The sequence below is a fragment of the Crocodylus porosus genome, unplaced genomic scaffold (assembly GCF_001723895.1).
Source record: "Crocodylus porosus isolate Cpor-Errol unplaced genomic scaffold, CroPor_comp1, whole genome shotgun sequence".
Lineage (NCBI taxonomy): Eukaryota > Metazoa > Chordata > Crocodylia > Crocodylidae > Crocodylus > Crocodylus porosus.
In genome coordinates this window covers 8,256,068-8,273,549 of record NW_017728917.1, presented here as the reverse complement: position 1 = coordinate 8,273,549, position 17,482 = coordinate 8,256,068, and the positions used below count along the sequence as shown (strand labels likewise).

General features: G+C 39.6%; 1 protein-coding gene across 3 annotated transcripts; it reads right to left on the bottom strand.

Moving 5' to 3' along the window:
• Nucleotides 1-2,367: 2,367 nt before the first annotated feature.
• On the bottom strand, nucleotides 2,368-15,819 carry LOC109311172 (protein SHQ1 homolog). Of its 3 annotated transcripts, none has more exons than XM_019536641.1 (7): nucleotides 15,765-15,819; nucleotides 14,007-14,180; nucleotides 13,355-13,419; nucleotides 11,884-12,006; nucleotides 9,323-9,489; nucleotides 5,453-5,565; nucleotides 2,368-2,611 (listed from the first exon to the last, which is right to left on the bottom strand). In XM_019536641.1, the coding sequence occupies exons 2-7, from the start codon at nucleotides 14,147-14,149 to the stop codon at nucleotides 2,383-2,385; spliced, it is 840 nt and encodes a 279-aa protein (XP_019392186.1). In that variant the 5' UTR covers nucleotides 14,150-14,180; nucleotides 15,765-15,819; the 3' UTR covers nucleotides 2,368-2,382. The 3 variants fall into 3 exon arrangements, with proteins under 3 accessions (XP_019392186.1, XP_019392184.1, XP_019392185.1); XM_019536639.1 differs by having other exon boundaries at nucleotides 14,007-14,183; nucleotides 15,765-15,812; XM_019536640.1 differs by lacking the exon at nucleotides 15,765-15,819 and adding an exon at nucleotides 14,955-15,142 and having other exon boundaries at nucleotides 14,007-14,183.
• Nucleotides 15,820-17,482: the final 1,663 nt, after the last annotated feature.

The window sequence follows — 17,482 nt, the reverse complement described above, 5'->3', positions numbered from 1 at the left end:
GGTATTTGTTGTCAGAGGCTAAAATTCCTTATGCCCTTGCATAAGAACCCAAGGAGGTAAATGGTGCATGCTACAGATATTGCTATTTAAAAAAAAAAAGTCCAATCTCATGTATACCCTATCATGAAATCCTCACTGAAATACCCTATGAGGCACCATGGCTTTATACTGAAATGGGTATCATCTAACTAGATTTGTAAAAGTTATTGAAATGTATATAGTTTGCACCTATAGATCTCCTATACTTGTACTTTGGCTTCTTGGAGTTGAGCATTGGCCAAAGGTTCTTAGGCTTGTTAATGTGGCATACTCTAAAGGCCATGAGTCAGTGACAGTCCTTTAACTGGTTTAGGCATATAGTGCACTTTTGCCCATTATAGTAAGATTTTTTTTTAGTCTTACCAGAAATGAAACAACCTGTCAGGCAGTAAGAGAGATATTTCACTTATCATAACATACTCATACAGTTCCTACATGTTCCCCTTCCATGCTACCTCTGCTCTGAAAATAACCTGCAGCACTAGTTCTTTTCCGGTATACATCACTCAAGGGGCAGTTTGCATTTACCTTGTAAAAACTGAGAAGTAAAGCAACTCTGTAACTTAACAGTCACCTCAGAATCTAAATCTTCACTGTAACTCAAATTGGCATGACTGATTTTATTGCTTTTATACTTTTTCCAAGCATAGGGAACTCATCAGATATCTCATTGTGTAATTGTTGATCCATAGCATGGACATACTTTGTGTACCTTTGAGGCTTCCTGCCCTGTTTTGCATTTACGACAGACCGTCAGATGGAACCTGCACTCCCTCTCATGGCGATTTCTTTTACCACAGCTAAATTAGGGTTCAACAATCTTGACTGGCATTAGACCCTTACTCAGCTCCATCAACTCTAGCTGACATACCCGAGAACAACAATTTTTTCCAAACACGAGACTTGATAGAAAAGTTTTTGATTGCTTTTATTACGTAACTCAAACAAGACCATCTCAAGACATTTAAAATTTACTACTGATTGACAAAACTCCATGAGCTTCTTCAGTTCAGCCACATGCAGGTCACCAGACTAAGAGCTCTTGATTACACTTACAAAATCAAAATTTCTTCATGATAATGAGGGAGGAGAGGGGAGCTTGGGAGAGAGGGGAAGGTGAAAAGGGCAATCCTTTTGTATAGTTCAATTCTCTGCATAATTTTCCTAATAAAGGCACTCAAATTTGTAATACCTGAGTAGCTTGCATGTAATAGTATCCATGAAGTCCGTAAGTTTTCTTTAAAACTATAACCTGCAATAAAACTACTTATTTTATATTCCACTGCTTTTCATATTTATTATTTTCTATAATACAGCCAAATGTTGCCACGATTAGCTAAGTGAACTATGAACACTAATTATCATCTAGTGTGGAAAATGCTACACTCCTAAATTATCTAGGAAATGAGCAAGCTGTGCGATAGGACAGTCACAGAACGTGCATAAGTCACCTAGAGTACATTCTGTAACCACTGTATGCAGAAGTAGTAACCTCACCTTGCAAGCAGTATTACAAGAAATTCATCTACTGAAGCTCAAAAACACCTTGTAGTTTCAAAGCAGGAAATGGAAATGATTTTCTTTTGAAGGGAATAAGCCCCTAGGATAAATAACATTATCTGTGGAATAGCAAGTGCAATGTATAGTTAAAATACTATATAAAAATAGTACAAATTCCTAAAAATTACAGACATCTCAAACAGAAAACCTAGCTAATATTAGAAAAGACTTATTCAAATGATTCTGAACAATGAATCTTACAGTAATGCATCTGCATCATATTTATAAGTGGATATAAAAATCCATTACTGTTGTATTTTCAGGAGAAGAAACCTGTCTTGTATAAGGAAAAAAAAAATCACTTGAAAAATTTGAAAAGATAAACAAGAGATATCCATGAGCTACTAGTGTGTCTCCAACCTTCTAGCTACTATAATGGCCAAGCAAAAACATTTTAAATTTGCATTTACATTTTGTGACTTGGTGACTCACTGGAGGGTTGTCACATCTTTAAAAAACATAGTATAGTCTTTAAAGGGAACAATCTCACAGGCCTCTGATGTGTCCAATATAACCTTTAAAGAGAAATAATGACCCAGAGAGCTAACACTACAGTTGTTGTGAAGAAGCACCAAGCATGAATACAGTATTTCATAAAACAGAAGTTACGTATAAATGCTGCAGAAGAAATAACCAGTTTATCCCCTCTTATAAACTGTTCCAAACAGACACACGTTCCTCCTAAACCACTCCCATTATATACATATTCTTTCAATGAACAAAGACAAGAAATCAGTCCTCTCTACAAAAGGCATTAATATTACTGGACATGATTGGAAATTGTTAGGTAAGAACAGGATTTTTCAACTTGACGACAGCCATGTGACAAGCACTGCGGAACAGTCGCAATAAAAACATGATTGCACACTGGGCATTCTTACCAAAAGTTGTTCGATTCTCCTGTTCCTTATGACTCCCTTCTTGGGAAGCCATCTTTTTCTTATAGGCATCAACCCACCACGGCTTATACTTCAAAACAAGCTGAATAGCTTCATCTTCAAAAAAGTCAGCGCTGGAAAAGAAGAGTCGTATGCCATTTATGACAATTTAGAGAGAGAGAAAGAGAGAGAGAGCACCTGACTTGAACATATCAGAAATACAACTACTTTAAAATCAAACCTGACCCAAATCTCTGCCCTAAAACTGGAATTTTTTTAACCAAATATCAGATGAAAATCCAAACAACAACCCTATTTTACCATACAGAATCCCCAAAGCCTGGAAACTGTTGGACACTGAAGCCCTCCTTTAGGTCAACAAATCTGGGCTGCTGCATGAGATGTCGCAGCAAATGTCATACCAGCTTTAAACTCCCTTTTATATCAATATTCTTCAGCATAAGCACCTTTGCTACAGTAGTAGCAGTTTTACAGAGAGACGGATTTGCAAGTAGCCGACAAAGCCATTTAGGCTGTCTCTGGATCACTGTGCAGTGCCATGTAGAGATACCTAGACTAGCTCCACATGCATGAGCACTGAAATGGGACTAATACTGGCACATTAACACAATACTAGACCTGGGCTAAGTAGGTTTGCTGAAACACAGAGTATAGGAGCCTAGGTACAGGACTGAACTAGCATGGCTACGATCCTTCCAGTCTCAAAGCTTGCTTGGTATCTTTCTACAACCTTGGCTAGAGCCAGTAAGCATAACCTAGGACTTTAATAGATCAACCTAAACTCCTTAAATTCCACCAAGAAACAATAGCCAGTCATGACTAACCAGGAAGGAAAAAAGTAGAATTGCTAACATTGCTCCCATTCATAGAACCATAGAAAGTGAAGGTTTGAAAGGACCTCAGGAGGTCATCTAGTCCAACCCTCTGCTCAAAGCAGAACCAGCTTCAATTATCTCATCCCAGTCAAGGCTTTGTCAAACTGGATCTTAAAAACTTTCAAGGATGGAGGTTCCACAACCTCTCTGGGTAACCTGTTCTAGTATTTTACTACCCTCCTAGTGAGAAAATTTGTCCTAATATTGAACTTCAACTTCCCTTGCTGCAATTGAAACCATTGCTTCTTGTTCTGTCAGTTAGATGCAGAGGGAGGGGAGATGGATGGTCAGCTATACAATCTATGGGGACAACTATGACACCACCCCCTCCCCCTCCAAAAAAGGGTTTAAACTGGAGTGCTTCCTCCTGGAAAAGTAGAAAACTCTTTAGCTAAGACAAATAACTTCAGAGATTTCCAAGTGGGCTGAGGTACAGGGAAGGGCAAAAGTCCTACACACTATTGTTTGGATATATGCTCTAAAAGAGAAAGAAAAAACCCCACATATTGCATACACAAGATTTCAAAACAAAGAATGCTTCCTGTAATTCCTGTTTCAAACGTTATAGAAACCAAAAATAGAGAATGATTTCCTCCTACAACAGACCATTGCTCTGCCACAAACAAATGAGATAACCAAGGTCTATACGTGAAAAAGCAAGGGAGTGTTATTGTAAGGGAGTGCTTTAACAGTTCTTTTTGACACCTATGCTGTCTGCCTATCAATTAATTTTTTCCCCCTTCTTTGATATGAAAGGGAGACTCCATGAAAGATCATTTTTTTCTGCCTTAAGTGGGAGGAAACAGTCTGATAATAGAACATATAGAATTTTGCTTGAAAGTCCAGTCTTTGCAAATTTTCTGCTTATTCCTGAGCAAGCAACTCAAGAAGGAAAACAGGATAGGAGGAAACAGTTTACGACTAGAAATAAAAATGGCCTGAAGATAAGTTACGTGATTTCATTGGGCACTGGCTATTTTGACTGAGGTGTACCAATGCTCCTGTTGCGAATTAAACCTGGAGGTTCTGGCTAAAGGGTATTTTCCCTCTCTTCAGGGCCAGGCCAATCACCATACTTGGATTCTGGAAGAAATTTAACCCCACAGTCAGATTGGTACACATCTCTGTAGAGCGGGGTTTTCCCTCTCCCTTGGACTGCCCAAGTTTTTAACAACCCACATAGCAAAGACATTAGCCATCATTGTCCCTCCAGTTCACCTGTTGGCAGGTTAGGGTGTTATATCCTGCGGTTGTGCCAAGACTGACTGTGTAGTTTGACTAACAGGTTTAACAATGGATTTGTACAGGATGGTTTGAAAAGGGATGATCCTGCCTCTGGTAAAGGGCTGAACTAGATGACCTCTAGAGCAGAGGTACCCAAACCTTTTCTTATTGTGTATCCCCTTCCAGATTTACCAGCTGCCCAGGTACCAGCATACGTTTTATATTTTAACCACTTACATGCCAATTCTTATTATAATGAAAATGAAGTCTGCCATTATACAACTTCTCCTGCATACCTCCCAGAGATGTCTTGCATACTCCCAGGGGTACATGCACCAGAGTTTGGGAGCCCCTGTTTCAGAGGTACCTTCCACTTCTTATCTATGATTTTGCGATTCTACAGAAATGTAAGGAAAAACAACTGGAAATCACCTAAAAACAAATACCTACTCATGGACCAGATGGGTCGATTGCCATCATTACTCAAGAGAAAACAAAGCTACAATGTCTATAACCCCAAAATGCTGGCAGGGATTGACTACCCTGCTGCTGGAGAGGTCAACTATGAAACAACATTCTGCACAGTTCGCAGCAGCTCTGCTTGAGTACAGGCTGGCCTTTGAGTTTAATTGAGCAGTAAGGCAAGCCTGAAGCAGATAAGCAATGCCTTGTGTCACATTCACACTTACGATTATTCTCTGAGGTCTAGAGATATGAGACAAAGAGTCAAGCATATTAAAGTATACTTATTATAGTCAAAAGAGACCTTAAAATCCATCATCTGTTAAATGTCAAAACAAAAATATTTCAACTGATGTACATTCACTTGGTCAGGAGGAATAAATTAGTACTTACAGGTAATGATCAGGATCAAACTTGGCAGCCTCAGCTGCCAGCCGCTTCTGCCTGCGTTCTTTGACAGGAGTTGAGTCTGGATCCCTCAGGTCAATAACATCACTAAGTTCATCCTGGAAAGGCAATAGGAACATAAAGAATAAGAAAACCAAGTCACAAAGATGCCACAGTAGGTTACTTCATTAAAAATTAACGTGTAGGAAGAATGGCAAACAGGCATTCACAAAAGGACTGCAGTTAATGACAGATAATGTTACCAAGTCTCCCTTCCCAAAAAAGCTATGCATTACGTGACATAATACAGTGCCTTCAGCTTCCACTGAATATTTAGCGATACATGCACAATTAACATAATGCTAATATTTTCTATGCTATTACCATACAATGAGAAAATAGTCTTTGTCTAGTCTCCAATGGCGCTCCCTAAGAATTTTGTAACTGTTGCTTTTTGATTTGTAATATCTGATGCTAACTTTATGTTGCGGTATTAGTGAAATGAATAAATTAATTTAACTATTCTAATTAGATTTGCTTCAACCAACTCTGATCATCTTTCAAGTACAGATCACACTGCTTAATAAATAATGGCCAAATATCTTAGGACTTTTAAACATTATAAATATTTGGGTTATAAAAACAAAAAGCATATTTTTTTTATTGATGCATCAAACTTCTAATGCTTAATGAAACAAGTCACTGTAACAAGGGTATAGATAAAACACATGCATTATACTTTCTGAAGCTGAGGGATCAATCCTGCAAACAGTTAAGTATTTCTGCTTCCACTGACTTTCACACATTGCAGCTCAGCATTTATGCACAAATTGACATGGTTACCACTTTGAAGTGGCCAATCATTAGTTAATTTGGAATTACAGAGTAATAATATCCATCATGAAATAATGGGGCACTAATCTGGGTTTGATATGCACTTCTACAAGAACTCCATGGTAACAGACCAATTAATAAACGTACTATTAAAACATGAAAGCCTTCCCTATGACAGTACTCCTCTTTTAGCCAACACAAGAAAATATAATCCATGCAGTAACCAAATTACATTGCCCCATCTTTACAACTAGAAGTATTTGAAACAACAAGTATTCCTACCTCTTGATATGTAAATAAACAGAATACTACTCTATAAATTGCCTACTATTATCCTGATAAGAGTAGTACATTCTAATTATAGCTTTACGTAACTCTTATTCTCTATAGGTTGCACATATTCAGCTTATTCCAAGTAGTCTAAAAATAAATAAATCATTTGATATCAGCACACAAGCAATGCAAGTTAAGCCTACAATTTAAGGTTCCAATGCAAGTTATTCCACAGAGGCAAATTTCAGTGCCAGAACAGAGTTCCACTGACTTCCATGGAGTCTATCCATGCTGGACAACCTGGAGGCGCAGAACTTAAATTAGCAACAGTTTCTAGCAGGCACTAACAGAAAGTGAAATTGTGTTTTAGTTATTTTTAATCATAGGCAAGATTAGTTAAACACTGTCCTTTCAGTACACGTCAATCTGAGACAACAAAATAGTTTTAATCTATAATCAATAATCAGGCTATTGTGAAGATCTAACATACATGGATATAATGAGGCAGTAAATAACTGGTAATACAGCTATAATAACCTGGATTATCTGGATCTTTTTCCATAGTCTCTATCAGGCATGTCAAACTCATCTGGCTCCACAGACCCCCTTCCCTTGCATGCCGGATTCACCATATACATTATCTGTTCCCATTGCTCTGGGATGTGCGCCACACATGATACCCACTCCACCTGGTCTAGGACCCACACTGCATGCAGTACAGGTCCTGGCCTGGCTCGAACAGGCATGCAGCATGGCCTCCCAGACTGGCTGAGATGGGCACCATGTGCAGTGCAGTCCAGCTGGGGTGAGAGCTGGGTGTAGCATGGTCCCCAGACTAGCTGGGAGAGGGCATCGTGAGCAATGCCTCGTGCTTGCTCAGGCCAGACTGTGCCATATGCAGTGTTTGTTCTGGGATCCACGGCGCCCATGGCACTCCCCCGCGGGTCCGGAACTGTGCTGCACGCGGCACCCACTCCAGCCAGACTGAAACCAATGATGTTTGTAGTGCCTGTGGGTGCCGTGGGCAACACAGGTGCCAGACCAGCTGGAGCAGGCACTGTCTGTGGTGTGCATCCCTGGCTAGCTAAGGGAGCATCACAGATCCCAGAGTGGCTGGATCGGGTGCTGCATACAGTGCACATCCTGTGCCCTCTGTAAGGCTGGGCCAGCGTGCGCCACACAGGAAACCCAGGGCAGTACTAGGGCTGGGGGGGTAATTGCTGGATGCAGCCTACAGGCCATCTCTTTGACACCCCTAGTCTCTACATATACCATAACAAACTAGGTTTCTCAAAATCCACTTCTGAGTTTTTATACGAATTCCGTATATTGATTTTTAAATGACAAATCAAGATGCCTGCATTTGGTACTAACTCTGAGAATAACAAAAATCACACCTGCCAGCAAAAAGCCTACTTGTCTATCTTACCATCATTGATTTTAGAGGTATAGTTATGTATTTGAGTTACTTAAATAGCTTTACAGTTCTCACTTCATTTTCAGGTAGAAAAAAGTACAGCGTTTGGTTAGGCTCCTTATCCACCTGCAAAAATGAAGGTTTGCAACCAATCTAGAGAGACACAGAGCTATGGCAAACAGCTCTGCAGGACCACTGATGAATCCCCGCTAATCAGAGAAATAGTATCCTTTAAAGTAAAAGCCACAGCAAACAGCTGAGTAGCTCATCCTTAATTCGGCAACCTGCTGAGAATCAAATGGGTTGCAAACCTCTGGGATGTGAAAGATCTGAGTTCTAATGCACTATTATTTCTCTTTCAGAGAATAGTGTGGCTTGCCCACAGAAACACAGGAAGTTTGTGGAGCAGGAAACTGAACCTAGGTCTCCTTGGTATCCAACCAGAAATCTAAATCAACTGATTTGCCTCTTCAAAATGGAAAACTATAGCCAAGAAACTACATTGCTTGAAAAGTTCAAACAGAAAACTTTAAAAGATTCAAATTCTGCTAAGCACAAAAGTTAAAGAAGAGTGTAATGAGAGATTACTTTAACATTATAATACATACTTGAATTCATACTAGATTGTAATTCTTGCTACAGAGATCAAGAGGGAAAGCAAGAAATTAGCTTAGTGGCACACTACATTCTACAAACATTTTCTAGAAAAGCACCTTATGGTAATATTTTATTACCCACAAGCTTTGCTGGGTAAAACTTGTACTGTGCTGCTGAAGTTCCCTAAATATGATAAGGTGGGACTGGAAAGTTTTGTAAGCAGAACCTGCTATACTAGTTTTTATCGTATTCCTGACACTCTTGTATTTGCTGGTAAAATTAGATTTTATTCACTTTTGGTAGTTGAGATTTTTTTCTGGTTTTTCATCTGAGGATGTGAATACTTAAACAAATGTCAATCTCAGCAAGTTAGAAGGAATCAAATTTTCTTAATAAGAAAATCAAACCCAAACTAAAACAAGTAAACTGCACACTCCAAAAAGTCACTATTTTCCAACTACTTACACATATAAAGAGAAAATTATTCATGATGTGACCATGAAAAAGGAATTTAGTGAAACAAGCATAACAAAGAATCAAAAGAATAATATTTTTATATTTAATTTTACACTTGACAAAATCTTTGTATTTTCATATTGTTCATTCAAAGCATTGCTTGCCCTCATTTTTTGACAAATCTTTAAAATGTAATATTTGCACTGAACTTAAGGTCAGAAAGCTAGATTATACCTAACACTACCTTAGAAACCTCATAATCATTAAGCCCGTTCAAAGAAAAAAAAAAAATCACACACCTGCAGTCGTTGAAACACTCCTGACTTTAAGTTTCCAAAACCATAGGAGCACTGTAAATTCAAAGTACTTTCTACAATCTCCTGGTACGGCGTCTGTTCAATTTCCCAGTGAAATTCTTCTTCTTCTTCTTCCTCCTCTTCCTCATCAGCAAGCTCAGCAGAGTTACCTAGAAATATTTTATATCATAAAAAGAAGAGGATTATAAAGTTACAATGTGACTGCATTAACAGCTAACGGAAAGATGAATCTATTAAGCATTTTCCTTTTATCATATTCAAGCAATGTGAAAATATTTCAGAACCACCAATAATTCGCAGAAAATAAAAAGGAAGAGGAAAGATTAGCAAAAGACATTTAGGATTTCAGGAATAGCAAAATTTTGCTTTAGCTTAGCTGCTGTTACTGTTTTCTTCTCTAAAATGGCATGTATCTGGCTTGACATAAAGAAAAAAACAACAACAAATGGTTACTTAAGGGAAAGGTACTTTGTACCCAAAGGTTTATCCAAGATCTTTCCCAACTATATAGCTCACCAATACAAGCTACTACCCAAAAAGCTTTGCCACTGATGAGAATAAAAGCTATTTGTAAAACAAAGGTATAAAACTATCTAAGGGAAAAAATTAGTAGTGGTATAGATGAATGCAATCTAATACCAACCATGGTAGTTAGAGGTTTGAGGGTCAGAGGGTTAAGGAAGGGTACTGTGATTTTGAAAGCTTGCCTATGTCTATCCCAAATCATGCACTCAGTCCCATAAAAGATATCACCCACAAGAATTCTTGCCTCTTCTAAATATCAGGCACGAAAATATCGAGTCAGATCTAGTTGGCTCAAATATCTGCAAGCAAAACACATTCATTTCCTTCTAAGCTACTGAAAGCCTGTGAAGATCAGGACTTGGCTTCAAAAAAAGTGCTAACATCTCCAATTTGAGGATGCAAGATAGTAACTGAAGAGAAGACTGTGGGTTACTGATGGAAGGACTTCTCTTTTTCAGTCATCACCATCTTTCAGACAGTTCTTTGCTTGAAGAAAGATTATAAAAAAAACCAGCTCTAATTGAGACAGGGACCGACCAGTGTCTTCTGTGTTTGCACAGCATCTATTATAGTGAGGTCTGATCCCATTGGGGTCCTCGGATACTGCTATAATAGAAATAATAAGAAAGGTGAGGTAAACTTCAGCCACATCAATGGTTCTAAGATCTCCCTAATACAAGCCAATTTGGTTTTAGCCCCGAGTAAACAACAGGTTCAATACACTGAAGATGTCTGATTTTTTAACAGCTAACATACCTGTACACTAATGGCTCTGCAATGTTTGAGCTCCCAGAGAAGGTACCTATTTTGTTCTTCAGCATCAACTATAACTTTTCTTTGCAGGGCTCAGCAGGATTCTACTGCAATCACTCATCCTGTTGAATACATGTGGAATCCTCAAGGATTACTCAAGGCAGCACCTCTATACAAATGACTCCTAGCTCTAAATGCATTCTATTTTACCATGTTGGGCTTCAAAAAGCAAATATACCAGTGCCAAGCAAAGCATGACATGGTTAAGGGCTAACTAAAAAAGTATCCGCAGATGACCAGTAAAAGCCCTAAAGGCAAAAGAGACAACTGGAAAAAATGATGGTTTGCATTAGTTTCCATGCCCATTATTTGTTACTCAGGTTTAAAATTTGTTGAGTTTTGCAGGAGCATTGCCACCTCTGGATATCCAAGTGGTTGTTCTCTAGAGAAATGTTATCTTCTGCACTTGGCATCTGAACTTTAAGTTTTCCAAACCTTTGTCATTTTGATGACAGATATTGCATTATTGCATTGTGATACACACTGGACTGAACACAGCTTTACAATCTTCAGATAATTCTGTTTGTAAATAATGTAGCTCACTGATTATTAAGCTATGTTTCACATAGATGGGTGCTCTATGCCCGATTAAGATCCCTGTCTACACTCTCCTCCCTATGAAAAGAGAAACTAATGAAAAGCAGATATTTCTTTTTTATATACAGAGTGAAACCTTGGTCCCAATAGTGTCATTCTGCATTCAATTTTGCTCAACAAAATTCCACAAAGTGGTGTAAAAACACACAAAGTAATATCGCAACTAATTTGGTAAGACAACAGATATTATCACATATACAAGAGTCCAAGGTTAAATGTGTGAATGCATTAAGAAAGGTTATCTACGGGGACTGAACCAGGGAACTTCTGGATTTACTAAGCTGCTACTTTTTGAGCTAGAAGACTGGGTAGATCAGTTTGAAGGCAAAGGTAGATTAAACCTCTTTGCACCATATAACCACTAGAGGGGAACGAAGATCCACCCAGGGTTAGCGTGTATTTAACAAACTTCTCAAAAGAAAACAAATGTAACCTGTATAACATTCTTTCCAAAAACCCTATAAGCTTATTAGGCATTTCAGGTGTAAGAAGCTGTTTTGTATACAAATTTGTACTTACAAACACATATTAAATATGTGATATAAATATCAAACACATTAAGGTAACCCATTTAAATATGTGGTATCTACCAATGTCTGTACACATACCTATCTCTTCCACTAAAGGTTTTGCTGATCTTGCCTTCTTTGGGGCTAAGAGAGCTGTTAGCATGTCCAACCCCTCAAAATACTGTCCAGGAATCTCCTTTGGTAACTGAATTGTAAATATTCCTTGAAAGAAAAGTCAGAATTTAGTTCAGAAAATTAATGTGTGAAAAAGGATACAGTGTGTAAAATGTTCAAGCATTTCTCATTTAAAAAAATAAATATATTGATATATATATCTACATAAATACATATATATATCTATGTAAGTGCATGCAACTAATATTTTATTGTGTATTAATCTTTATGCATCTTTCTAGAGTTAACTTGCTGTGCAAAATCCACAAAAAAAAAAAATCAAAGATTTAAACTGTTGTTTCTTAAAAAGAACTTAAACACTGCATCGCTAATTATCACTTGTAGTAGCATCTCAACACAGCTCATATAACATGAATAGACAGGTATCTACTTCTCATTTGGTGTCTTTTCTCCTCACAAGTAATTAAATCTAAGACTGAAGGAAAATCCACTTAATGTTCTGCTGCACGTTTTATGTCAGTGTAGAAATAACAAGTTTTTGGTGGCAGCAGACTACATCTTAATTTATTAAGGTCCTGGTTTCAAAACCTATTTTGGGGGGCTTTACCTTAAGTGATATTATTTTCATACAGAACAGTTAACAAGTTAAGTCTTGAGGCTGCAGTTAAGATCCATATCAGCCAGACACCAGTGCAAAGTCATGCTGCTATCAGAGGGAAAATACACAACACCCTACAAACAATCCAATTACATGTCCTTCACTTCTGTGAATTTTAAACTACTCATATATATATAATTCTCTGACACTTGAAAATAGCTTCTCATACCACATGAAATATTATATTAATTGGATAGCCAACAAAACTTTTGTGTTACTTTATAGTTTTAATTTTAATTAGAAGCGCAATCAAATTTAAGGTTTGTGTCCACAATGCATCTCTTTAAAGGAAAGTAGCAGGGGCAGTGTGCCATTTCTTTCAGACTAATCAGAAATCTGTCTTGGCAGCTGTCTCTTTTGAGCTACTACATCTTATCAATTTTTAGGTGCCTTGTAGACTGAATGAACTTATGATCTTAGTTCACTGACCTGCATAGTTCCCATCATGTTTGAAGATGCTGTATTATGCTAATACACCTTTATTAGTAAGATTATGATCTTCATTTTGAAAGAATTTGGTTTTCAGCTTATTAACTTCTGCTACTGAGGACTGTCACTTTTCATGGTAGGTCCATCAAGATCTGGACACCAGGAGGAGTAGCTCCTAACATAAGACAGGGGCAGGACATGGAAACCACCTTTACCTTCCTTTTAACTAGTCTAATGCACTTGCTGTTGCTGCAAACAGATTACACATTCTGTGGAACTGCAATGTAGCAGAATTTGTAGGGACTTGGTGCTGTATTTTAAGAAAAGACCAATGCTATCAACTAGTACCTTTGTCCGTATTATAAGATGCCTTTTCTCTTCCATCTTCAATAATTCTTCCAGGAAGAGTCAGTCTACAGACAAAAATAATACATTTTATTGAATTCATTCTCTAACCTAACACTTTATAAGCCCGTAACACTATAAGGCCCATTCCAAAAGCAGTACAAAGTTTTTAATGCACGACTCCCAATGGCTTGAATGGTCATCATGCCATTACTTCTGTTAAATGTGTACAAGATATGACGACTGATGTGATACTGAAGTTTCCATAACACACAGGAAATAAAAAAGTTCATGATTGCAAACCAAAGGTTCTCAGTTTTTTTGGAGCGTGGGCAACCTCTGAGTACTGACACTGGTATAGAATGTACATGAGAGATTTGCAAAGGCTCAAAGAAACTTTCCCCTCTTGCAAATGATAATATTCATCATGGAAGAATAATGTTAGCAAAACATTTCATATACTTCAGGTCATTTCAATGTGATTTAACAGCATCATCTGACCAGCCAGCTCATTATCAATAATTTTAGTCTGCAGATCACTGTACAGGAGCTCAAGCTTTAGAATGTTCTGCAAGACCCAGGAAAAAGATTCATCCCCTTTTCCGTATTTTTCATTTGATGAAACTTATGATTTTAAAATCCCTCAGTAACTTACCTGAGAAAGTAAGGTTTGGCATAAAATTTAAAATCCTCCCCATCAAAATACACATCAAACTCAGAAATTCTGGCATAAGGTACTTTGATTGTTAGTGTAAGAAAATCTGGATCTTGGCTAAGTTCAAATGCTGGAGTTATCATGATGAATCTAGCCTGGAAAGGCTATAGAATCCTACTGAAAAAGAGAGAGAAATATTATTTTTGCAGTTTTCTGTTTAATTATGGTAAATCCTCTCCTTCAAACCACTATGAAACAAGAGTATTTAACTTGGAGCAGAATCTCTTTCATACACCCATGAATAGAACATCTATGGCAACAAAAGAACAGTTTACATCTTCATCCTAAAGAATTGTAAATACTACCTGTTTGGTTCCTAAGCATCTCTCTTATAACAAAGCAACTAAATGAACGTAAACATTTAAACTACTAAATGTATTCACTATGTAATGCATTCAGCTGATACTGTTACATTTGAGTTAACTACTTTTAATAATCATGTCAATAAAGAAACAAAAAGGAGTTCCATCCATCGTGAAAAGAGAAATTATACTTGACTTCTTTTCACTTCCACAATGCAAAAGAAATCATGAGACCTAATCATGCTATCACTAAATCTTGATACACCTGGGGGGTGGGTGGGGTGGAAGGAGAAGCAGACTCTACTTCATTGGAAGGTGGCAACAAACTGTCCCTAAATACCTGATTATCCATCATAAGCAGAGTCAGATACTTGATCAATACTCAATATTTGCAAACCAAGTCCCATAGGAAGACACATATTGATCACAGCCAACGGAAAATTCATCCATTCCTACTGAACTGCCCCCACACACATTGTGGCAGATGCAGGAATAATATAAAGAAGAAATCACTGGAAACCATATAGTACATGGAATATATGGGGGAGTGATAGATGCCCTGCCCCATCTCCATTATTTTTAATACCTGGCCTGTTACAGCCCGGGGGGGGGGGGGGGGATCCTGCAGGCTTGGGCCACCTGATGTGTCCTGGCTCCAATGTATTCACACTTCCCAGTAATGAAATTCTAATAAAGATTAAAATCTGAAAGCCAGAAGAGGTCTGGGTAAATGCCACCTCCCTCAGAAACAGTTTAGAGAGCCATTAATTTAATGTACAGCTCTTCCTTGCAGCAAATAGCAACAAATTTGAGGAAGCAAAAAAACCCCAAAACGCAATGGATCAATCTTTTAGCTTCCTACAACTCCGGTAATCCTCTTGATTCCAGTTGCATGTGTTAGATTTGTAATCTCCATGAACTAGTTTAAAGACTACATTTTGGGAAAGAATTTGTCTCTTGATGGAAAATGAATTTAAAAAGTTTTTCACCCGTCACAAATTGGCTACCCTGTAACTTTGCTGTGCAGTAATTAGTAATGGCAGTATAACTGTGACAAACCACCTCTCCGCCCACGTGGAGCAGGATCCAAGTTTTAGCACGGGCCTGCACAGGGGGATGTATTTTGGTGCGCGCCACTGCCACGACCACGGGCGACTGGGGGAGGGGGAAGCTCTGTAACCCAGCCCCTCCGTCTCCCCCTTCCCCATCCTCTCCCCGTGTTGACTTTGCCCCAGGAAACGAGCGGCTACTTCCTCAGCAGCCTCATGCTGCGCGGGTGGGCGCTGCCCCCACGCGTGCGAGAGCCGCCCCCACGCGGGGGTCCGCGTCCGTGCCCGCCCCGCCTCCCCCAACGGCTCTAACGGCCGCAACTGCCCCGGCAGCACCGCCCCCTCACCCGCCGCAGTGACCCGGAAGCGCGCGGAGGGGAGGGGCCATGGTGCGCACGCGCGAAGACTCAGGTGAGCCCCGCCCCCTCCCCCTCGGCACCGCCCCGCTTTAGCTTGTGATGCTCTTGGTTGTCGGCGCCGCCCGCGCGCTTCGTGGAGGACGCGGGGCTATTGTTGATCCTCGGGAGCCCGGCCACTGCCCCGGATGCGCGGCTGCGGGTCACGAAGGGCCGGGGCGGCCTCCCACGTGCACGCGGGTGGCCCTGGCAGGCGGCTCCCGCCGTGCAGTATAGCGGTGCGGACATAGCGAGCATGTTATACGGTACTTCCACCTTTACACAGCATACTTTCAAACCAATTTATACAATCATTTCATATTTACACAGTATCATTTTAACCAATTTATACGGTTTCATATTTAAAATTATATTGTGTAGATATGAAATTACTATGTAAAACCAGTGCATACGGTTTCGTATTTGAACAATAATTTCATATCGACCCAAGAGCATTTTATTTATGTAGTTTCATATTTGAACAGTAAATTTCATGTGTACCCAATATAAGTTTAACCAGTTTGTATGATTTTGTACAATAATTTCATATTTTCACAGTTTTAATCAACTTGTACAATTTCATAGTTGTACAATAACTTCTTATGTCACATTAACACTATCATTTTTAACCAATTAATACTATTTCATACTTGTACAATAATTTCCTATTCATAGGCGACACATAGGGGAGGCGCAGGGGGGCATGTGCCCTCCCCTCCAAGACTGGCCACCACTAAAGCCGCAGCTGGCTTCTGGGAGCGGTTGCCGCTCCCACCACCACCATGGATGCAGCCTCCGGCAGCTGTGGGCACTCTCTGCTCGCCACCTGCCGCTTGCCACCCTCCCCACCGATACCACCGTGGCTGCCTGCGGGCAGTCCCCGCTCGGCCCACCCTCGCCACCAACGTCACCGCAGCCACCTGCGGGTGTTCACCGCCATGCCCCCACTGTTATGAGCTGTCACCATGCCCCCCCCAGTCTCCAGAGGCACACATCATTCATGTTCATATTTATACAATATTATTTTTAACCAATTTTCACCACAATAATTTCAACCCTTGTACAATCAAAGTGCTCAAACTGTATGATCATTCTGGAGGCAACCAATTGACGCAGCGTGTGTAAAAGCCAAGTCACTCTCAGGGAGTCTGAACCAACTTTTGGGTTTGCCGTCAGCACTGTCTTAGGATGGCTGGCCTCGAAATGAAGAAATGCATCAGCTTTGATGATGACCCAGCTCTCGTTCACTGGCGAGTTACAGTGAGCAATACACAGTAAGTAAAAAGATGTATTTGCTTGCTCATTTGCAGATTATTTTTTCAGTGTACGATAGTTTTTCAGCAAACATGATCATTTTAAGTTCCCAATACAATAATTTCATGTTTAAGACATGGCAATGCTGCAGCAGAGCTAGTGGCAGAGAAGGGAGAGGAATCGCAATAGAGAGAGCACAGAACATGACGGGGGAACACTCATTGCAACGGTGGCAGGAAGGACAAGACAGCTCCCAAGACCTGACGGGTGTCAGGAGAGGGAAGATCTGCAAGCACAGCCCTTTACAAGGAAAGGATGGACCGCCTCTGCCAGAGATATCCACGCAAGGATGCTTCCCTCACCTGCCCAATCCCCCTTGAAGTCAACCTGAGCAAGAGGTTTTTAAGACCCAGCTA